Source organism: Pterocles gutturalis, unplaced genomic scaffold (assembly GCF_000699245.1).
Source record: "Pterocles gutturalis isolate BGI_N339 unplaced genomic scaffold, ASM69924v1 scaffold6422, whole genome shotgun sequence".
NCBI classification, from domain to species: Eukaryota; Metazoa; Chordata; class Aves; order Pterocliformes; family Pteroclidae; genus Pterocles; species Pterocles gutturalis.
This window is the reverse complement of record NW_010110080.1, coordinates 21,264-44,206: the sequence shown is the minus strand read 5'-3', so window position 1 is coordinate 44,206 and position 22,943 is coordinate 21,264. Positions and strand designations below refer to the sequence as shown.

At 51.0% G+C, this 22,943-nt stretch overlaps 1 protein-coding gene across 1 annotated transcript in view; it reads left to right on the top strand.

Moving 5' to 3' along the window:
- LOC104461562 (immunoglobulin superfamily member 3-like) overlaps positions 1-22,943 on the top strand; it is a 68,114-nt gene that overhangs the window by 36,588 nt on the left and 8,583 nt on the right. Inside the window, 3 exon segments of the mRNA XM_010073197.1 lie at positions 890-1,291; positions 4,851-5,255; positions 22,642-22,943. The exon segment at positions 22,642-22,943 is cut by the window's right edge and continues 24 nt beyond it. Of these exon segments, the coding sequence (XP_010071499.1) occupies positions 890-1,291; positions 4,851-5,255; positions 22,642-22,943 (1,109 nt within the window).

Sequence of the window (22,943 nt, the reverse complement as noted above, 5' to 3'; positions counted from 1 at the left end):
TTTTGTAGGGAAATGCAGCCCTTTCCTCCAGCTTTTTTTTTCCCCTCTTCATTTCTCCAAAAGAAATTCTGTTCCTTTTCTCTCCTACCGATATTTGGTCTCATTTGTTTGGCTTTGCAAATTACTCTAGCTAGAAATCTGGCAGTGGACAAATGTCTAAAATGTAGTACTTCTAGGCACAGCCACCTTTCAGACAGATTTCATTCTTGCCATTTGATAAATCACCAGCTCCAGGAACAAATGTGACGATTTTTCAAGGGTGCTAAGTGTCCATAACTCCGATGGAAGACAGCAGGAGTAACCAGCACTCAGTATCTCTGAAAAAACAGCCATAAAGCCTGACATCTCTTGAGGAGCTCAGGATACCAGGTTTTTTTGATGTTACCAGACACTGATAGCTACCTCTAGTATCACTAGCAATGTGAGTTTGGGAGACCTTCTCCCAAAAGGTGTTGTAGGAATGGATGTGGCAAGATGGTGATCAGGGTGACATGAACTGAAAAGCCCAGGGAGCTGGAAGTTTTTTTGGCAGAGCCAGTTGCATGCGATGCATGTTGTAGCAACACAAATTCCCTCAAGTTTTGCTGAGATCCCATTCCAGACCTGCGACCAGAAGATGCAGCAATGTCTCATGAGCCGTAGGCAGAGAGATTTCTACCAGCTTTGGCCTACACCTGCTTTGAGTATGCAAGTCACCAGGAGCAGCTCGCTGCCCACAAGCTGTTTTTGGATGTGGTCACACTTGAGGTTAAGATATGCCTGGACCCAAATGCGTGGGCAGTTTCCTGCACCTGGTAGAAAGCCTCTCTGGCCAGCAGCATCCTTCTTGCAGACCAAGAAGTGGCGAGTGTGTATCATCTCCCCTGTGTGTATGCGTTTCTCTCCTTAGAGACCAGCATCTCCTTGGAGATTATCAACAACGCCAGCAATGTCTTGGAGGGGGAGAGCCTGCGCTTTGGCTGCAATGTGCGCTCAGGCATCGGGCCCCAAAGCCGCCTCTCCATCGCCTGGCAGCTGGTGGACAAGCTGAACCGGCGCAGCGAAATTGTGCGTCTGGATCGGGAAGGCACCCTGCAGCCCGGCCCCTCGTACACTGAGCGCAGCAGCTATGGGGGCATCCAGGTGGAGCAGGTCCGGCCCGGCTCCTTCACCCTGGAGATCTTCAACAGTGTCAAGGCGGATGAGGGCCACTATGAGTGCCGCGTGGCCGAGTGGATGCGGACGCTGGATGGGGAGTGGCAGATGGTTGGGGAGCGGCACACAGGCACCCCAGTGTCCATCACTGCTTTGGGTGAGTACTTGAAGCATGGGAACCATGCAGCTGTGCTCCTCATGTGCCTGTTTTGCCCCAGGAGGTCACCTGCAAATAACCGGGGCTGCTCTTGGCACTCCCGCCCTTGCTTGACAGCAAAATGGAGGTACCCAGCAACACCCCCACAGCTCCCGGTAGGTTGGTGCAAAACACCTGCATGGTCTGTTGTGTGTCGGGGCAAAGTCTGAGGGGTGGCTGTGGCAGGAGCAAAGCAGGGGGTGGCTAGGGAGAGGGGCAGTGCTTCCAGCATCCTTCTGAGGAGAGAGGCTGCCAGTCCCATGACGTGTCCCCCCAGCACTGGAGCTGGGCTATGGGCAATGCAGTGGTGGTGCTCCATTGGCAGCCCATGGTCATCGATGCCTCCTTGCCTGCCTTGGGTAAACCTTACGTCCACTCACCAGACCAGGAGAACAAAACGCTGGGCATATGTTGGCCTGGCCACCAGAAATGGTGAGCATCTCTTACAGCATCAGAAGCCTGCAGAAGACATGGGTCAGGAATGGTCCTCACTGCCTCTACAAGGAGGTACTGAGCTGCCAGCCTGGAACCACAACGTTGTCCATGACTGAGCCAAACTAGGACCTGGGATCATTGCAGCTGGTACTCTGCCTTGCCAAAGAGCTCCTCCATTTCAAACACAGTGAGATCACATCAGTTTAGGAGAGGGCAGGTAGGGCATTAGGGGTTTTGCATGGATTGTGAATTACTTTGGTTCTGCTCAGGCCCTGCTATATTAAGTCCTGGACTAGTTCCAAAAACGCTCTAGTGGAGACTGAAGAAAGGATGACTGCTCCTATGAGGCCACTGATTTGCAGAATGCCAAGGCTATAAACAATCAGGGAACACTACTGAAAGATGGAAATAGGAAATTTTAGGGTTTGGGGTTTTTTTTATTCTCTGCAGTATTAATCTTAAGCTTTGGCAACATGTGTGAGAGACCAGACTTCAAAGTTGTATCATATTCTGATTAAAATCTTGCTTCTTTTCCTCCTTCTCTCCACTTCACTTTTGACCTTCTTTCAGAGGCTGTTCTGTTTGGAGCTAGAAGTCTTTGCTATATAGCTTCCAAAAGCAGATATGGATGTTAGTTTATAAAGAACTAAAGGCAGATTCCCATCTGGTTTCAACGGTGTCTTCCTCATGAGGTTAGCAGCATCTAGGCTGCTGTAAGTCCACGTATCAGCCTTTCCCTTTACTCTGACACTGGTAGAAGTGTTGAGATTAAGTGCTGAGATTTTAAAATGTATCACTTTTACTCTTGTTAAAATTTAAGATGCTCGGAATTGCCCAGCAGTTCCAGAAGAGGTGATGGGAAGGTAGTTGTCCCTCCTCCTCTGCTCCTTGTCCCAGAGAAATTGCCAGCTGTTGAGCACATTCTGTCAAGTCCTAAGAAATTTCTAGGTCCTCTTCCTATAGCTAGCAAAGCTGAAGTAGTTTATGAGAATTTAGTGGAGAAAATATTGGGTATTGTTTCATTGCCGCTGAATCTGCTATTTTTTGTTCAGCATAATGTTTTTGAAGTGTCCTGAGAAACTCAAATGGAAGGTGCTAAGAAGGAACAAGAGAGGTTTATGGCTACAGAAATTGCTAGTAAAAAAAAAATGCAGTAAATTTAGTGACAGTTACATTTCAATTTAAGGTCTAATCATTTGCCAGTCTGCCAGGGTGAGAAACTCTTTAGCTGAACCAGCATAGATGATGTTCAAACCCATAAATCTATCTACACAGTGGTTCAGAAGCAATAGCCAGAAGAGATGTGCTGTCAGATGAGACCATAAGTCCCTGAACTTCTGAGGATATCAAGTGCCTGGCAGGGACTTCAGTCCCTGGCTGGCTGGGAAGGAGGGTGCAGGCACAGTGAGGGGGGGCTGCTGTATTCCTGTGGGGAGATCTTGCGGAAAATCTGCCTGCTTTTATGCGTGACTTCTCTCTTTGTGTACCAAGACCTGGAGGAAGGAAGGGCCTTTGTGTGTTAACCTAAGGGCCATGAGCGTGTTGGTTGAGTTGAGGACCTGAGAAAAACACATGGTTTTTGCATGGTGGTCAAGAAAAGTCCTGAAGCTTCCTTGCCCAGGCCAAGTGGAGATTAAACATTACGAAGTGAGCTGGTCTTGGTGAAATTAACTTGGCTTTAGGTGGCCATTGCTGGCTCAGCGGTGCTCTGGACTGGGCCCAGTAATGCACTTGCCAGGGCAGGAGGGCTGCTGCAGGGTCTGAAGGTAAGGGCTTACATGGGTATGAGATGCAGGAGTTCTGCAGGGGTGACAGCCTGGGTCTCACTCGCCTCTCCTGGATAATCACTGAACATGTTGCAAGAGGCTTTAATCCCAAAGATTGACCTGTTTTCTCAGTAATTACACATCCTGTCACTCTGGCACGGTGACGCTGTGAGGCTGCAGAGGCACTTGCTGGAAGCGTGCAGATACAGCAGTGACCGTGCTGCAGCCCATCTGGCCCACAGCAGCAGCTCTGTGGGTTTCAGCGAGCTCCCGGCTCATCTCTTGTACTGTAATTTCAAGCCAGTGGCAGGCTGAAGCTCTGTACTGATCCAGATGATGTTCCAGTAGAAACTGGGCCCTGGGCACTGCAGGGGGAGGGAGGAGGGCTGCCAGCTGGTGTGAGACACCCCTCAGGGCATCCGGGGAAGGGAGCGCTTCGTAGGGATGTTGCCAATGGAAAACAAGGTCCCTGCTGAATCGTCTGGGTGCCCTGAAGTGACTGGAAGAGAAGAAAGTATTTTCTCTCTGCAGCTTGGAACAACTGAGCAATGGAAATGCCCTCACTCTAAATGTAAGCCTGGGAATGTTATCTTCAAATTACTAATAGGCTGCTGCTTTTCAACTCCCCATAACCAACAAAGTGCTAGGGGTAGATGAGTCAAAACATATTGACCATCTTATGGAGTGGTGCACGTGCGAGGATAACTGCATAAAGCCGTCCTGGAGCTGTGATCTGAAAGAGAACAAAGGCCGTGCTGAGTGAACAGGAGCAACCACCCTCTGTTTCTTTCACTTGCCTCCATCCTGGGGTTTCATAACCGCTGCCACCTCTCTGATGCATGAACAAAGGCTGCTACTTCTCACTTTGCTCATTTTTCCTTCATCTGCAGCAACCAGCCACAGACCTGGGGTGGGAGACAGCATGGGGACCCCATGCCCAAGCGGTGGATGTGAATCGCAGGGACTGTGAGCAGTCAGGCTTGTGCTAGGCAGCTGCTCTGCCTGCTGCTGCTCCCTTGCCGCTACACTGCTGTGTTTCCGCACGGGGCTTCAGCAATCTGCGGAGGCTGGCTGATTGGCCTCCGGGTCTCAAGGGATCTTGCTCCTCTGGGCAGAAATGGAGTGCGATCCTGCTGCCACTGCAGATAGTGCTCACACAGGCAGTCGCCACTATGCAGGCACTTAAGTGTGTTTTTGTTGCTGCTTTTCATGCCAATTTGCAATTGCAAATGAGGAACCAACACAGTTAGCTTTTGCATGCTAGTAGCAGAGCCTCTTTAGACAGGTGTCTCTCAAAGCCCTTTTCTCTCTTTCCACAGAGGCCGGCTTTGCTGTCACAGCTATCTCCCGTACCCCTGGGGTGACCTACAACGAGTCCTTCGACCTCCAATGCATCATCAAACCCCACTACCCATCGTGGGTACCGGTGTCAGTGACATGGCGTTTCCAGCCAGCAGGCAGCACCGAGTTTCACGACCTGGTCACCTTCACGCGTGATGGCGGGGTCCAGTGGGGTGACAGGTACACAGGTTTCCGGACCCGCAGCGCCATCGAGAAGGCAGAGTCCAGCAACAACGTGCGCCTGAGCATCAGCAGGGCAAGCGACACAGAGGCTGGCAAGTACCAGTGTGTGGCTGAGCTCTGGAGGAAGAACTACAACAGCAGCTGGACACGGCTGGCGGACAGAACCTCCAACCTGCTGGAAATAAGGGTCCTAAGGCCGGGTGAGTGCTGAGAGTGTGTGAGAGGGGCTGGGGGGTGCATCGTGGGGACAAGGTATGTACCAGTGCTGCGGTGGTCTCTCCAGAGCAAGGACTGCTCTCGTGGCTGCAGCTGATACCTCTCACTTGTGCATAGTACAGGTGGGACTGCTCAGCTCTTCAGCCGTGGATATGTTGGAGCTCCCTTATCCACCTCTGGGGAACTGGGTCCTCTCTTCGCTCCTTGTGTCCTGTTCATGGGTTTTTCTTCTGGGAGGTGAGGTAACTGCAGCTCGGTCCACTCCCTGGGCTGTTATTGTGAGACAGAGGTGGCCTTCAGGTTGCCACCTCCATTCATCAGAGCAGACTAACCTGGGGAAGAGATGAGAGGGACAGGACAAACAGGATCAAAGAAGAAAGGCATGTTCCCACCAAAGCCTGTGTCCTGGGTTAAGCTGAGACAGAGTTAACTTTCTTCGAGGCTGTGTTTTGGATCTGTGGTAGGAATAAAGCTGATAACAGTGATGTTTATAGTTGTTGCCAGGATGGCCCAAGGTCTTTCAGCTTCTATGCTGTCCACAGACAGGAGAAGCTGGGAGGGAGCACAGCCCCAGTTACTAGCCCAGGATCTGATCTTAGGTTCGGGATTGAGACCTGAAGTGGCCAATAATCTATTCCATAACATACACGTCATGCCCAGTATATAGGTGAGGACCCTCTGGAAGATCGGCCCTTTTTTGGTTCTGGATCTCTTTTGCTCTGGGTCATCTCGCTCCAGGTGGTCGCTCTCCTAAGGCCTTCCCCCCTCCCCACCCCAGTCAGCTCTCAGTCTGGGACTCTAGGACTGTTATCTCCTTTCTGTGAGGGCGGTTTCGGGACTCTCCCTGCTCCGGGGTCGTTAGCTGGCAACAGGCTGAGCCTTGGTCATTGGGTGGGGGGGCAGTATCACTGTGTATCACTCATTTGTATATTTGTATATAGTATTGTTTTCAATATTATTGTAGTTATTGAATTGTTCTTATCTCAACCCACGAGTCCTTTTTCCCCTTTACCCCTTTAATTCTCTCCCCTATCCTCCGGTGGGGGGGGTGGGAAATTGCGTCAGTGTGTGTGTGGGTTGGCCCCAGCCAAGGGCAAACCCATCACAGCCTGCATGTGCACACACGCTGTAAGTGAGGTGCTGCCACTCTTTAGTAACTGGTTGCATCTCACTCTGCTGGAGGCATCTTCAAAAGCAGCTAGTGATCAAAGAGCCCCACCAGAAATTGAGCCCTTTCCAGCTGGAAGTCACCAAGGCTGTGGGTGCCCACGCAGAGTGTGCAACAGCTAGGCAAGAGAAACCTGTCTTGGCAGGGAGAGTCAGGAAACCTACAGGGCACTTGTGCTCCATGAACAGCCAGTGGAGAGAGTTAGATGCCTTCTGTAGGCCTTATCACTGATATTTTGGTGTTGCTTTCTACTATCCACGAAGGGTGCAGGGATACATGGTCAGGGCAGCTCTGGGCCATGGCTGAGCTGAACCATTTATTGCTGTCTCAGCCTTAGGGTTGGAGCTGATGTTTGGAGTGAGGCTTCTAGCACCTTTAAGACTCTTGGCTCAGGTCTTTGCAGCAGGGTCAGTCCTCCCTTCATGTTCCTGTGCAGATGTACTCCGTCCTGGCGTCTGTCTTCTGGCTTGAGCTTTGTGTTTGTCCCTTCAGTGGCACTTTTCATACTCTTCTCCACTTTCCCCAACCCTTAGCATGACTCTGGAAAAGTCAGGGCATGCTGCAGTTCCAGGCACCTCATGAGCTCTCCATCCTCTTTCTTCCCTTCCTCCTTCTTTGCTCTCATCTCCAGGTTAATCTTGTCCATTTATCTTGATTATCCTGCCTTGTAATGCATGTTTTACTGCTCGCAAGGTCAGGCTGGTGATGTTCATCATTTTAGCTTATTTCCCTAGGAAACAGCGTTGACTGGATATGGTCCCTGAAGTAGTATGCTTCTTCGTGGCACATCTCTGTGTGTGAATATGTGTGTGAGACAGAGACTGGACGAGAAATCCTTGATAACAGCTTCCAGAAGAGAGCTTCTGTGTCACAGCTCAGGGTGACCAGGAGGACATTCAAAGGACATTTAAACCATGCTCTGGCAGCTGCTGATTCTTTACTGAAGCAGTAACCATCAAGTGATGCTTTAACAGAACAAGTCATGTAAGTCTCTGTGGTCTTTACCTTTCCCTGTCTCCCTGCTGCTCAACAAACTACAGCTGCACAGCTGTTGGTCCAATGTTTGTGGTTTGATGACCCACAAGAGGACGGAGGAGAAGAGGAGAGCTCCTCAGAGCATCCCCAGCACTGCAGTTGCACTCTCTCTGTGTTTTGTTTCCATGTCCCTGGCAGCCTTTGAGAGTGGATGGTTGATGTTCTCTGTGAATGCAATGCTGGCAGTTGTGCCAGTGACTGCTGTGGTTCTCTCTGGTTTTGCAGGCTGCTGTCGTTGCTGGGTCTTTGGCTGGATAATCTCCAGAGAGGAGCCGGGATGATGCGGGAAGTGCCTTCCTCAGTCACCTCTGAATGATCACCCTAGTGCCCACAGTCAGACCTGTGCTGATGAAGCAGATACTGGTTTTCAGATTAATGTCTGGGCATCTTCAAAAGGGGTCATTCAGGACTATGACTGAATGACTGAACACCTGGGAGTGCTGTCAGTCTTAAGTCTGTGGCTCTGTAGTCACCTTAATGTGACATAACTTCAGGCTGCTATTGGATGTCTTAGTCTTGGCTTTCTCCTTTCCCTTCCCCACTAGCCGTGGGTTCCTGCCTTGACCCATATGGCAGTGAGTTTAGGGTGAGTTTGGGGTGAACTATCTCCACTACTGATCCACTAAGGGACACTGTAAAGAAGGCTTGTCTGGAGGTCTTCTGGCAAATTGAGCCAGCATGTGTTTCCAGCTTGTAAGTTGACACTGGGATTCTAGTTTTCTCTTAAACCCCTGCTCCCTGTTTGTCAGAGTGACCTTTCTATTTGACAGGTTCCAGGTGCAGATGTATCAATCAATATATGTCAGCCTCTAAAGTGTGTTCAGGTGAGAAAGGTAAAATAATGTCTGCCTGATTGCTTCATTAATCTCTTTGCTTTGTGAAATCCCACATCCTCAAAGGACTGGGGTGCTGGAGCTTCTCCTCGTGTGTCAGTTTGCTGTTTCAGTGCTCAGGCTATCCCTTTGTATCCTTCCTGCAGAGGGTAGTGTTTGTAGTTGTCATCCATGCTGAGTGGCAACTGCAGAGGTGGCAGCACTGGTTTTGAATTGTATGTAATGTGGCTGCAAAGTAATTTCACCTAGATCTATGGTATGGCCAAGAGGTGATGTTGAGGAAATGTCAGCAGCTTGAAACGCTCCGATCCTTTCCTACTCGCAGGAAGAGACAAGCAGTATTTGAGAAACAAAACACATAGCTCCTGAAGGAGGAAGTGAGTAAGACAGGCAGTGGTAGTGTTAACCCAGCTCCGAAGTGAAGGTCTATAGATGGGATGGCAGATGTGCCCTGCATGGCATCTGGAGGCAGATTTGGGGGTCTGTTGGGCAGGATTGTGACCAGACTGGTTAGATCACCTGTGGCCATTTCATGTCCTTATGTCCTAGTTTTGGCAACAGAACTTTTTGCTTCCATCTCTTGAGCTGCCTGTTGTTTTCTTTCTGGGTAAGCTTATGATGCAGCAGGAGGGAAAAGAACAATAAAAGTACGACTCAGTTTGTGCCAGCTGCTTTCCCAAAGCCAAAGCTGGGAGGAGACCATGCAGAGGAGCGCAGGCTGAGCTTGGAGCAAGACCCAGGTGCTGGGGTGGAGATTTCTTCCCACTTGCAGCCTTATGTTTGAGGCTCCCCTTCTGCTGCAGTATCTGGCCTGCCTCTGAAACCCCAGTTCTTTCATCCTCGAAAGCTGGGGCTTGCCCCAAAGGTTTGCCATGTCTTTCCATTCTGGAGCCATTTCCTTGCCCTTTGCACATTTGCCCTTTGCCAGGTGGACAAGAGCATCCTCCATGGAAGCTTTACAGGGCTGATCTGCAAGAGGTGAGCCAGGACAGATGTGTCCTGTCCTTAGAGGGGGCAGGCAGGGTGACTCCCTGTCCAGGTGACCCTGAAACATCTCAGCACGAAGATGCGGACTGAGCAGTACCCCCTTGCTGCTCCCTGCCCCTTCCTCATGCAGCGTGGAGGGGAAACAGTACCTGGGCTCTATGTCCTGCCAGGGAGGAAGGTGGTAGATGCGTGGGGGACAAGGGGAAACCCAAGGGCTCTCAGGCAGGCTCTGTTCCCAGCTCCTCCTTGGATCTTGCTTCTCCCTGACAGGTTTTCAGGGATGGAGCAGCTGAGATGGGAGGTGCTGTCTGGGAGCAGCGTGTGTCGGTGTGGTCTGCAGGACTCAGACAAGGGCAGCAGACAGTCTCCGGCGACACAGTGCATGATGGGGACTGTGCTGTGATCTGGGCAGGCTAGGACGTCTGGGTAGGGTTCTTTTGGCAAGGAGGGTTGAGCGATTTGTGCTGGTTTATTAAATTGCTGTTGTCCTTGTTGCATTACTGCACTTATCTTTCCCCTGCAGCATGAGACGGGGGGTGATGTGGCAGACCTCTGAGAGGGCCTGGGGTCTGAGCGCTGGGGAGTCACTCTGGCAACAGTAGAATAAAAAAGCAGGGCTTTCACACAAGCAGGAGGTTGTGGCAATCCCCCCTCCAAGCATCTCACCCCTTTCATACTCAGGCATAGACTTGCCCATCCCGACCTGCAGGGCACCCACCTCCCCCTGCCTCTGTGGTCTTCCTGCCCCCATCTTCATGTTGTCTCTCGGCCCTTCATGACTCATCCTGGAGCAGGCACATGGGGAGAAGCTGCAATCACCTCTATAAATCTGCCCTCTTGCTGCTGGGTTTTTGACAGTAATGGACGTGGGAGGAGGGATGAGGAGGGGTGGCGGGGGATGATAACCGAGCAGACGCCAGGGGTGCTGGGCTCCTCGCTGCTTTTTTGCAAGCTGGGCTATGGCAGATTGATTGACCTGGGAGCCGTCAAGCAAACAAGGCAGTCAGGCTCTTCATTAGAGCATTAATTAGCTTCCAGGGGCTCTCTAGGGGCTGCTTTATAAAGTTTGGTTTATTAGAAGCTGTCAAGTTGAAACCATCATGGAGGGGGAGGGTAGGAGCTCCTCAAGCTGGCCTTGGAGAAGCTGAGGGAGGCTTATGCCTGAACCTTAATTTGAGAGCTGGGTGAGCCAGAGCTGTGCTTCCCCTGAAACCCTGTGCCTGGGTGGGTGAAAAGCGCTCTGCCGCTCTCCTACTGTCCATGAGAAACCACCACGGACAGCACTGGCTGCGTTGGGCTAGTGGTGGCCAGAGAAACCTAAGGAGCAGAGAGCAGAGGACCCTTACCTCTTTGTCCAAGCCCATCCCTGGCAGCCACGGAGAGACTGCTCAGTATCCCGCTTGTCCTTCCTTCTGAAGACTCAGTGAGCAGCCAAGCAGGGGATGGTTGGGACCATCCAGGCTGGGGATGCTGGGAGGATGAGGAGGGGATGAGGCAGAGGAGGATTGGAAAAACAAGCTGCTTTATGTCGCGCTTAATGCTGGGAGAGGAGAAGTGACTTTCAAACAATTGCCAAGACACTTGTGGAGTATAAGGAGAGACTTTCCCTAACAAGTGAAAATCAGATATTACTGTTAGTGCCTTTCTTCCATCTCATTTCTTAGTGATGTCTGCGTGTGACGAATCCTCTCGTGGATGGATGTGAAAGATGCCTTTTCTACGATGAGTGGCCAGTGGGGACTGACCAGACTCTTGAACGGAGGCTCAAACAAGTGTTTTCAAGGGCCAGGAAGTGCCTACTTAAAAACTTGACACTTTTTGCTGCTGGCAGAACCCAGCAATAAAGTTAAACAGGAAAAGCTAATGAGCTGAAAACTTCCTTACAGAAATGAAGTCTGGAGACTTAAGTTTGCTGCTTGCTTGATCTCAGAGTGGTTTTGCTCTGCAGAATAGCACTGCTTACCTGCTTTACAGCTGCCTGCTCAATCTGGCAAATAGCTGTACTCTTGCTTGAGTGATGAAGGGATTCAAGAAGTGCTCAGGAGAGACAGGAGGCTGTTCATCAGCAGCTGCGACTGCAGTGCAGAGCAGTCTCCTCTCCACTGGGTGCTTGGGGACTTGCTCCTTTCCCTTCACCTCCAGCAGGGTAAGACCTGCTGTTCTGCCTTCAGAGGTGCTGCTGCTCTTTCCTGTTGGCTTCCAGCACACTGAACAGACGAAATGAAGGGGTTCAGTGTGGCATGACCCAGGACTGTCCCCTTGCATAGACCTGCAGTAGCAACCCAGCTGGAGCCCTTCTTCTTTTCTGGGTAGCACAGGTGGGTTTGCTTCTTCCACCTCATACCCCCAGTAGTCTCCTCTCCAGTTTGCCCTGGGGAGTTATGTCCCCACACTTGCAAGGTCCTCTGGGACAGCTTCCCCGTTTAGACTTGCTGCCACCTCCTTGGCACAGTTATTTATCCCAGGCTGCGGGGTGCTTTTTCTCCATGCTTAGCCATCACACCCTGCTCCAAACATCCCTGTCCCCCATCTTCTCCATGCACTGTCACTGTCACACATGCCTGAGGGCCTCCTCACTGCTGCTGTGGTGCGTTACATACCCTCTGGTGTTTGGGCATTGGTCTGTAAATACAGATTTGAGGTGGGGTTTCACCCATGAGCACACATACATGTGAGGATGCTCTGCTCCAGGTGGGGCACTTCCTAGCTGGCCTTGTCAAGCCAGCTGTGGTTTTGCACTCACGATGATCGGAGAGGTGCTCCGCCACATCGTTCAGCCAGGCAAATCTGTCCCTGTGCAGGTCACACGTGGGCATGAGGTTACATTGGTGTCAGCAGAGCTGAGGCACCCAGAGCAAATGGTGTCTTGATCCCACAAAAACATTTCTATGTGGAAACAAGCCCTTTGGTTTGAGCAGCAACAGGGGAAGGAGCTCGTGCTGGATGCACTGCAGTGTTTCCCACCCCATGCTGGGGATGCTTGGCCTTGCATGGTCCAAGCTATATTTCACCTCCCCCTGCCTTTGGTTTCCCATGTGGGAGCAATGGTACTTGGCTCCTCTGCAGGTTTGCCCGTGGAAGGTTTCTGTTGGAGCCAAGTGTGTGTGGCTGGCTGCAGTTATGTTCAAGGCTTCCCTTGGGGCTTCAGCCTGGAAAATGCACCCAAGGGCATAACCTGAGAAGTTGGATTTTAAATGTGTGAAGCACCTCAGGTGCATTTCACAAGGGTGAAGGGGGTGGGAAGGCATCCTTAATACCTACTGGGACCCTGACCTGGCTCAGCCTGCTCTGTGTGTGCCCATTGATTTTACTGCAGGCAGTCTTTCTTTTCAGCCCCCTAACAAGACTGACAACACCAGGAGACCTGGGCTGTATTCAGAATATGCTTCTCTGTTCAAATTAACTCTCTTCATGGTTACTTTTTTAGGAGCAATTTTTTCACTTCGATTTCAAAGCATTCTCTGCTTCTGCCTTTGATATCTCCGGAGCGGTTTTCCACTCCTATTTTGCAGCATGCACATTACAGAACCACGGTGTCAGCCTGTTTGCAGTCTGTGCACATGCAGCTTCTTTGATGTTGTCTTGAATGTCTTCTCTCTGCACACTTCAGCTTCTCATCGATTCCCTGTTTGCTCTCCTTGGACTAAAATACTCTGCAGTGAACAGTAGTTAGATGTTGTCCAGCTCTAAAGCTTCGTGCGTCCTTCATGTCCTTGAAGACTTCGAAAGCAGAGTCATCAGGGGCAGCCCATGGGGGAGAGGGAGCATTGGTGATGAGTGGGTGTCCAACCAGGTGTTGACCACTGTTCTCCTTTCCCGGTCCATGCATGGAGCCCCAGCCCCTTGGCTTTTTCCCTTTTTACAGTCACTGGGAACTTCACCAGACTGCCACAACTTCTAATGCTTAGCAACTTCATCTGCCAGTTCACTCAGGACCCATGGATGCATCTCATCAGGTCCTTTTATCAGTGTGATTCTTCCTCTGTCCTTAAGAAGTTGAAGAAGACAATTCCTTGAGAAATGACAGATGGCTCATTTTGCTTGGTTGTTCTTCCACACAGTAGACAGATTCACCAGTTAATTTATGGAGGCAGCAGCATCGTGAGGGTTTAGGGTGCAGGTGGAGCTGATCTAGCACTTGGTTGCACAGCAGGAGGTGATCCTCATTGCTAATGCATGCTGCTGGCTGCATGGTCCTGTCCTATTCCTTTTGCCAGCATTGATCCTGCTGTGTGCCAAGCTCAGTTTACTAAACCTGCAGAAAATTAACCTGTCAGAAAGGAATAGTTAACAGTGAGTAGAGTGAGCGAGCTCTTGGATGGATTCGGTTGGGTCCTTCTCAGGGGACATATCTTTGCACAGAGGGCAGCGCTGACAGCCTGGGGCTGGCAGGGCTGCTGCAGGCAGCGTCCAAAAGATCTCATGATCCTGCTTGGGGTCTGTCAGGAGAGCTTGCTCTCTGGATGGCAAGAAAATGGTATTTCATACCACCCTCAGCATCTCGTCTGTCTCTGTAGCAGCCAGCTTTTCAGTGATAACCGCTGAAAGTGCTCAAGTGAAATACAGTGTGTGCAAAAGTCAGTCACAGGGTGCAATTGTACTTACAGTGTGCACCTACACAAATTTCTTAAGTATTTTTCTGATACCCCGTTAGGAAATTCAGCCATCAATGGCCAGCCTCCAGAATGGCATGGGAGCTTTTGTGTGGTGCTGCTGTATGTGTTATAACTTGCTCTTCGGGTACATTTAATTACTTTTTTCCCTAATTAACAGAGCACTCTTTGTTGGAAATCCTTCTGATGAGGGGTTGATTAAATATCTCAGTATGTTATTTTTTTCTTTCTTTATCCTTTGTGGCTAGAACTAGGTACTGAATTTATCTTCCAGTGATCCTATCTCCATATTTTAATTTACAAGTGATCAGTGAGCCGTATATTGTTTTCTGACAGCAGGCACAGCTCATGCTGGGAATCTTTTATTCCTCCCTCCTCACCTCTCTCTCCTGCAGAACTTTTACATTCGTTTCGGGGTTTGTCAGGAAGGTTTCGGGGTTTAGGTTTGTGGGGCATTTTGCTTTGGGGTATATTTATTTATTTATTAAATTGGCCTTACGTCTTTCCTGTCCTTCAGAGAGAATTAGTTCCGCTTTCTCCATATATGCTCACAGATGTATGGCTTCTGGGTTGTAAAGAGACCTGGGTCACATATGCGTGCTTCCTCAAGGCCCTGCTTGGTTACCTGCTAGTCTGTTAGCTGCTCTGCCAGCTGCAGTGTGACATGGCTGGTAATCTCAGGCTGTCCCCTAGCTGAGCACATGTCCTTGTCACCGCCTGCAGCCTTCGTGCCACAGCATGTGGCATGCAGCGATGGACTTGACCCGCAAACTATGTGTTCGGTAGGTTGTCAGTCTGACTGTGCTGCTTTTGGGGAGAGGAGGGGCATTGGGCTGCTTATCAGTAGACTTAGCTGATGCTCACCTTCTGTGGGGCTGAAGTTGGTGTGGGTACAGCAGAAGATCTGATGCAGGCAGGTCCACCCCAGGGTGCGAGGGGAGACACCTGTTCTACTTTGCCACAGCACCCATAGGTAGCATTTTGAGTGCATCAACCTGCGCTTCGGGGCACTGCCTGTGCTTGGGGCTTGGTTTTGGGCTGGAGCTGTTGGAATGGGTGACGGGCAGCGTAGGTACGCACGGCTGCTGAAGTACGCAGCTCGTCTTGCTGCATTTGTGCTGCTGGGCTATGGACTTTGTGGCAACTTGCTGAACATATTGAAATGCAGGTCACTTGGTGGTTTATTTCCAGCCTCTTTCTGTCCCCACAAGGAGGTGGTTCACAGACAGCTCCTGGGCTTGCTCCTGGGGTGGGGAGCACCCAGGAGTCCGTGCTGCAGGAGACGATGGTTGTGGCATTCATATAAGGAATGGTGAATTTGTGAGAGAAGTGTCATGTAGCCGATTTTTAGCAAAATGGGAGCAGTCTCTGTAGGGAGGAAGAGACCAAAGGCAGCAGGCTCAAGCCCAGGGGAGTTGGGGTAGCATTTGGGTAGCACCCAGGTTGATGCCAAGGGGTATGGCCTGGGTGGGTGAAGGCATTCCCACTCCTTCCCGCTCTGTGCAGGGGTGCTGCCCTGGCACAGCCCTCTGTGGAAGGGCCATTGTACTGTCTCTCCAAGGGAGTCAGGCAGGGCAGAGTGGAGTTGGATTAGCAGCCTGTCTGATGGCAAGCAGGTGGTACTGACCCTGCAAGGGAGGAGGGGGAACAAAGGTGACCCACATCCATCTAGACTAGCAGTCAGTCAGTTTGGTGGCTTCTCCAGAGACCAATCTTTATATGAGAAAGGAGCAGCATGCAAAAGAGGGGATTTAGCCTTACAAAATTAGTAGGCTAAAGAGATTGCAGGAAGACCTGCAAAAATAGAACTGCATCTGTGTCTCTTTATTGCTGTTGCAGACAGACCTGTATTCTGCTTTTGTTTGCATGTCCAGCTCAGAGCAACCCACATGCAGCAACGACCTGAGCAGTTTGGGGACCCTAGAAACTTTTGACATTGTTCTGAAACCAACACTGCTGAAGGCCAAGATGTCAGGTTGGTGTTCAAAGTCAAAGCCTCAGCTCTTTTGTCTGCCTGCTTGGAAGGGGGCAGCAGCTGAGCCTTCCTCAGGAAAGGGTTAACATTGTCTCTCCTTCCCATGGAGCTGCTCTCCCTGTAATTCAATCATGTCAGCCTGTTTGCAGGCAATAATTCATTGTTATAGGAACACTACAGTAAAGTGACAAGTTAATAATGGCAGTAATAATGGCAGGCAAAGTCTAATGCTATTTCCCTTTCTCCTGCTCCTGTTGCACCAGCAGCCTCCCATGTTGGCTAATGCAATTTGCAACCTCGCTAATCCAGTTTCAGGAGGAATTGTGTTCTGTTAAAAGAGAATAGCAGGAGTCGGGAGCTGTGCTGCCATGTTCCTGCCATCTCCAGGGAGGCTGCCCTGGCGCTGGAAGTCTGTCTTTATTTTGCTGTGATTTCTATGCCACAGTTAAGCCTAATGAGCAAGGTCCTCCTAGGAATGTCTCATCTTCCTCCCTTCTTCCAATGCCTTTTCTCTCATGCTTCTTCTCTGAAAGGGCTCGCACATCTTTCCCTTTTGGACATTGGTTTGCTTTGAGCTAACCTAGTAAACGTGAGTCACCCACCCCTTGCCACGCTGAGTCAGAAGGTTGGTCTGTACTTGCTTGACTCCCGTCACCCCAGTTCCCCGTGGTCATTAACGCAGGTCTCCTTGCAACCCATGTGGAGGAGGCTCTTCAGCCCTGTGTTGTAGAAGGGAGAAGGGCTGGCAGCGGGCTGAGCATTAGTGCAGGTCTAAGCCTGTGGCAAGGGCAGCGACCGGCATGCACGCGGGGCCCTTGAATCCCAGGCAAACATCCTCAGGCAGGAATTTGGGCACCAGTTGCCATTGAGGGAAATGAAGAGGCACCTCTGAGTTGTGACCACAGGCCAAGGGGTTGGCTGAGCTTGTGCCCCAAAAGTCCAGCTGGTGCCCTTCAGGGCTGTACACTGAGGGTACCAGGGAGAGATGGGTTCTTCGCAGGAAGAATTGCCTGGGTGCCGTGCTCCTGGAAATGAGTCTCTCCTGATTGACCTGCTAAGCCTCATGTGTGGTGTTGAACCATGTCTGGGTTTGGGTTGGGTTGGCCTCGTTTCTCCTCCCTCCACACATACACACCTCAGCCCAGTGAAATCCCAACGGAGGCTTTTAAAAGTAGGACATTCCCCAGGAAAACTTTTTGCAACACTTCATCAGTTCTCTCCAGGCGAGAGCATCTTCTGGAGGAGCTCTCCCCAGAGGGCAACAGCCTCTAAAGTGGGACACCGCCTCCCTGCTACAGTGACAGGGCTCCCCAGGGACTCTGTGGGCTGGTGGTGGCATTCCTCCTGCCTACCCCTTCTGCGCCTCGGCTACTGGCTCATGTGGAGCTGGCCCCTTCCCTGGCCAGCAGCCCCTTCCTCCTTGGCAACATACTGGGGTTTCGTAAGGGGATTTTTTGGGGGGAAGGTGTCTTCAGCTGCAATTAAAAATTGCCATTCCCAGGACTCGGTAACAGTGGCTCCCAGGTGGGAAGTGAATTCCTGATGTTGTATTTTCTTCCTGCCTACAAGGGAACATGATGTAAGGAGTCTGAGACAGAGCATCTGTTTATCACAGCATTTTTAGGTACAAATTGCAAAGTGCTTTGGTAAAGGTAGGTGTTGTAACCCCTGCTTGATGATTAGGAAATGGAGGGAAGGGAGCCAGGTGGCTTCAGTGAGTCAGCAGAAAAGCTGTGAATCATGTCACTGCCTCTGTTCTCCTCCTCTGATGACTACTATACCTTCCACCAAATATTTGTATAACTCTGTTTTACCACATGCCCAGCTTGAGGAGACTGATAGCCTGCTTGACACTGTGTAGAAAATCCCTGCCATACATACCAGCATGTAGAGCACCTAGCCATGCCGTAACCTGCTGTAGTTGTAAGGTGTGTCAGACCTGGCCCCCCAGCCCAGAGGTGCAAGCTTTGAGAACCAGAAGCTGCTGCAGGTATCCTGAGGCAAGGCACATCCCTGCAAATGAGTGAGGACATTTTCCTCACTCTGGGAATTAGTGCAAAGGGACTGTGATGCTGGAGGACAGTTTGTAAAGTGAGGTGTCCACGCCTTTCTGTGGACACCTAGCATCTTTAATGCCATTCTGTGTGTCCTGGCCAGGCTCCAGTATGACTGATCACCCATTTATCCTCCCGGAGCTCCTCCAGCAGATGTGTCTGGATGCCCTCAGTGGTGCAGGACAGCATGTCTCTGTGCCATCGGAGACCTGATGTCTTCTGTCCCAGCACTGCCTGCAGGGCCCCTGCCTGAGCACCACTGCAGAGTTCAGTGCCTGCACACATTCTTCACATGGGTTGTGTGGCTTCACAGAGGCTAAGACACCAGGCTGGCTTAAAAAAAAAAACAAAAAATGGGAGTTGTAACCGTGACTTGTTACCAATGTAAACTGAAAGCCTTAATAGCATATGTAGGGCCAATTACAGTACATCAAGGTATGATATCCTCTTTACTGGCACCCTCCAGGGAGCCAGGAGACATTGTGGCAACAAGAATATGGTGTGCAGATGATACGCACGTTAACTTCACCTAGACGCATGCACCTGTTTCCCTCACTAAGCAGATGTTCAGGAGGCTGTTAAGAGAACATCAGCCTCTTTACAGCATAGCAGAAAATGCCAAGTAACCGTGCCTGCTCACATTGCTGCACCCACCGCCTCCGCTGCTTGATGGAACGCTGGAACAAGCCCTGCCCCGGCTCACCGAAACCCAGCCCCTGGGGCAGACTGGATCAGCTCCACATTTGGAGGCTGAGCCCTTTCCTGGCTCTCTGCCCAGGCAAATCCCCAAGCCAGGAAAGGGAGTTTCCCCTGTGTCAGGAGTGTGAGATTTGACTGGCTTGGTGCCTGGGGTGTCAGTCTTCTCACAGTCTCACTCATGCACCAGCAGCAACAATAATTTCCATGTCATCCAGGCATCTTTAAACATGACCTGGCAAGCTGCACAGCGTGTAGTTGGACTTGCTTTGCCCTGTAGTAGACTTGCCACCAGGATGGAAAGAGATGGACTCCCTGGCATTGTGTTGTACTGTTGCCATCACCATCACCTTGGACCACTATCTTCAGAAATTTGTTGGGTTTTTTTTTTTCCCTTTTAAATAATTTTTCCCAGATGCAAAATGAGCCTTTTGGATTAGTTTGCATATCTGTGAATGGTGGTGGCTGGTCACCCCCTCCTCTGCTCCTGTGGGAGAGCAGAAGTGCAAGCAGCACCACAAAGCTGCTTGTGTCTTAACCAGACTGTGGGCAGAGGATCTCTGCCCTTCATGAGCAAGCAAACCAGCCTGCAGCCCGAAGGTGAAGCTACCCCAAGGTAACCTGTGTGGCAAAGTGTTTCCAGCACAGCAGTTTTCACCCTGCGGTCTCTGAAAGTCGTAAATTATTTCTATAGGATCTGCAAAAGGTAACAAAGATGAGGTAGGTGCACCTGCCTCGTCTGCAGGAGCCTGGACGGGGAAGCATTTGGTGTTCACAGATTGGAAAAGACTGAGAATGTCCTCTCTAATTCTGTGGGAGGGAAGCAAAACCTGCTCTTGCGTCTTCCGTGGTGTGCCTCAGTTAGGAAAATAAGTCACGTTAAATGAGAAGTGCATTGGCAGGGGTGTCATTATATATCACTGATACCTCTAATCTAGACGAAACTTCGCGCACGGTGTTATGAGCCTGTGCCAGTGCGTGCAGTCTAGCAAAAGGAAGACCTGTAATTCCCTGTCAGGGCCTGCTGCTCCAACTGGTAGCAGCAGCAGAAGCAATCATCTCATCAAGATCTGTGGGATTCTGTGTACGCGTAGGCAAATTCCTGAACGCTGGCTGCAGTGGCTTCTAGGAGGGCTTGGAGGGCTGGGGTGTGTGCGTGGAATTTAAGGTCTCATTTCTGCCAGAGTTAATAAGATTTCTTCCCCATCGCCCTCACCCCTACGAAAGAAGGTGTCTTCCCAAGTGTCAAATGGAAGCAGGAGGAGCTGCACAGAGGTCATCCAAGAGCCTTTTGGATAACCTTAGGGGTCCATGCTGTTTGTACGCAGTGAGAATTGCCATGATTATGGTCCGGGAGCAAGCTCGCACTGCTTCAGTGGAATACCTCTGTCATATACGAGGTGCAGGTGTGTTGACTCAAACACCAGGCTTAAAATTACTCCATGCCCATCCTCCTCATTTTCATCTCCTGGAGGTGCAGCGATGTGGGAAGAGCACTGGGAGGGATGCTTGGATCTCAGCAGCTCCAGTCTGTGCGTACCCTGGCTTGTCCTGTGCGTGTGTGTTGGAATTGAGCAACCTTGCCACACGCAGCATGTGTATATACTGCATTTTAATAGATATAGGGCCACTGACTTAACATACACGGTTGCTATAGGAACAGAGGTTTCCTTAGTAACGGTTGCAGAAAATAATCCAGTACCAATTAAAAATAAACTGTTTGGAAAGGGGGCTGGGGGAAAAAGGAAACTGCTGAGAATCACCTTCCCCTTTATTGGTTCGTCTCCCAGGGACTCGGAAGATTGAGTTATGCTTGAAATAACCTTTCTTAACCAACACTGAGCCAAAAAGGTGGGATGAGTGTGAGTGGGGTGGCTAAGGCTGCTGTCCTGAAGTGAAACAAAGAGGAAGGAGTGTATCTGGGGTACAGCAGAAATACAACTGGGTGTTGCTAAATCTCTCTGTTAGGTTGAAGTCTCCAGGGAGGGAAAAGAAGGGACTATATTCCTTCTTCCCTCCCTCCACTGTCTGTGTGCCATACCCATAACACGAGCATTGTGTCTTCATTAGCATACTGATTGAAGCTATAGGCAATCCAGGCTCCAGGGGAACATCTAATGTGTTACCAGGATGCCTATCTCAGATGCTGTGTTAGAGCAGAAAGCGTCACTGTGGTGGGAGTTCCTCCCTCCCATTTGATGTCATTTGCCAATGCCCTTCCTCTCCCTCAGCCCTGTCACTCATCGCTTGTGCCAACAGGCATCCGAGACCCTGGGGCCTGGGAGAAGCTGGAAGTAAAGCATGATGCAAAACGAGGAGCTCATGCCTCAGTGAGAGAAAGGAGACAATGTTGTTTCCCTGCAAACACAGGATGCGTGGGATGGGTCTCCAGGCTGTGGATGGGAACAGGTCCCCTGACAGCTTTCAGTCTTCTGTGCCTCTGGTGCCACATTTCTGTCATGCCACTCATGCACAGGACGCTCACTAGGTTTCATTAAGAGATTTACAAGTTGCCTGGCAGCAAGACGGCACGCCCTCTTCCAGAGGGAGGCAGCTATGCCAGGCAGAGGAAGGCTGAGCAGCAGCGGTGGCAGACGGGGAAGCTTGGAGAGGTTGGGATGGGGAGGGCTGGAGCAGGACTGTGGTACTCACCTTCTGCCTCTTGACTTTTGACCCACCGGTTGTCAGGACAGCCTGTATAAGCCATGCCTGAGCAGCAGCACTCACCATCACAGGGTGCACCGGGAAGGGGCTCCAGCCTGCCTGGAGGGGTGTGGGGGAAACCCACTGCCTGCCCAACCCCCTCGCATGCCACCCCTGTTCGTGGGAACCTCCCCTCACATTTTCCTGACTATGCTCTCATGTCCTGGGTAACCAGTTGTCCTTCATGCTCAGCCTAGGACTCATCTCTTTGGGCTGTCAGATCTGGGCATCTCGCGTCCTTGCGTTGGAGGTGCTGGTGGTGCAGCAGTGGCAAAGCAGGGGAGGTGGTGGCAGAGCTGCTGGGAGGAGTGGGGTGTTCAGCTGGGAGCTGGTCCTCTCCTCCGGTCTGTAGCCGGCAAGACTCCAGGACACACCAAGCACAAATGTCACAGGAAGGCACTTTATGTCTTCCCCTGCAGCCAAGAATGCTCCAGGTCAAGGCTTGGGCAACAGGCACAGCCTGAGCACATACAGCAGAGGCTTTATCTCCTGCTCCTGTAGGGATGGAGGAATTGGAAATCGGTGTGTCTCTCTGCTTTTAGGGACAAGAGCTAATGGCACCATCATGCTGTCCTCAATGCTGTGTGACCACTTAACTACCTGCACGGGAACTGCTCTTGCACTTGGGAAGCCGAGGGAGGTGACATACCTGTGACTTCTCTGAGCTGGGTGGTCCGTGGTGGACCTGGAGCCACATCTCCTGGCTGCTGGAGCAGAGCTCACTCCCAGCTGATCCCTTCCAGTCTGGTGTTCTTTCTTCTTTTCCAGTTGTGCCCACATTTGCTCCCCTAGCTGTTGCATGTCTGTGGGTTACTTGCCACTGAGATGGCTGGCATGTGACAGCAGTAGGCATGTGACAATAGTAGAGTCTCATTTAATTCACTCTTCCTGGAAATGGTTTTCTCTGGAATGGGTCAACAGCTCATTGCGCTGAGGTGCAAGTGGTATGATTTCACCGTGAAAAAACCCACAGTATTTGGGTGTAGTCTTCTTGCTAGGTTGGGTGCCTTAGACCACAGTCAATTAAGAAAGAGAATCTTTTAAAGGACAAACTGCGAAAAAGCAGCCTCTTGCTGAGGGACATGGTGGGAGGATCCAGGAAAAGAGTGGGAAGTGAAAGAAGAGAGAAGATTGGTAGGAGAACATCTAAACACCTTTATCTTAAGGGCCCAGTGCAAGTGTGACTCAAGCAAGAGCAGCCATGCCTGCAGTTGGGGGAGGACGCTCTGGTCATCCCCAAACCAGGTGAGTTTCTTTTCTATGTTAATAACCCATCTCCTCATCCTTCTCCGTTCCTCCCTCGCAGTGACCAAGCTGCAGGTGAGCAAGTCAAAGAGGAGCATCACATTGGTGGAGAACCGGCCCATCCCCCTCAACTGCTCGGTGAAATCCCAGACCAGTCCAGACTCGCACTTTGCCGTGCTCTGGTACGTCCACAAGCCCTCAGATGCTGACGGCAAGCTCATCCTGAAGACCACCCACAGCTCGGCCTTCGAGTACGGCACCTACGCAGAGGAGGAGGGGCTGCGGGGCCGGCTGCAGTTTGAGCGCTCGGCATCAGGGGGGCTCTTCAGCCTGACGGTGCAGCGAGCAGAAGTGCGAGACAGC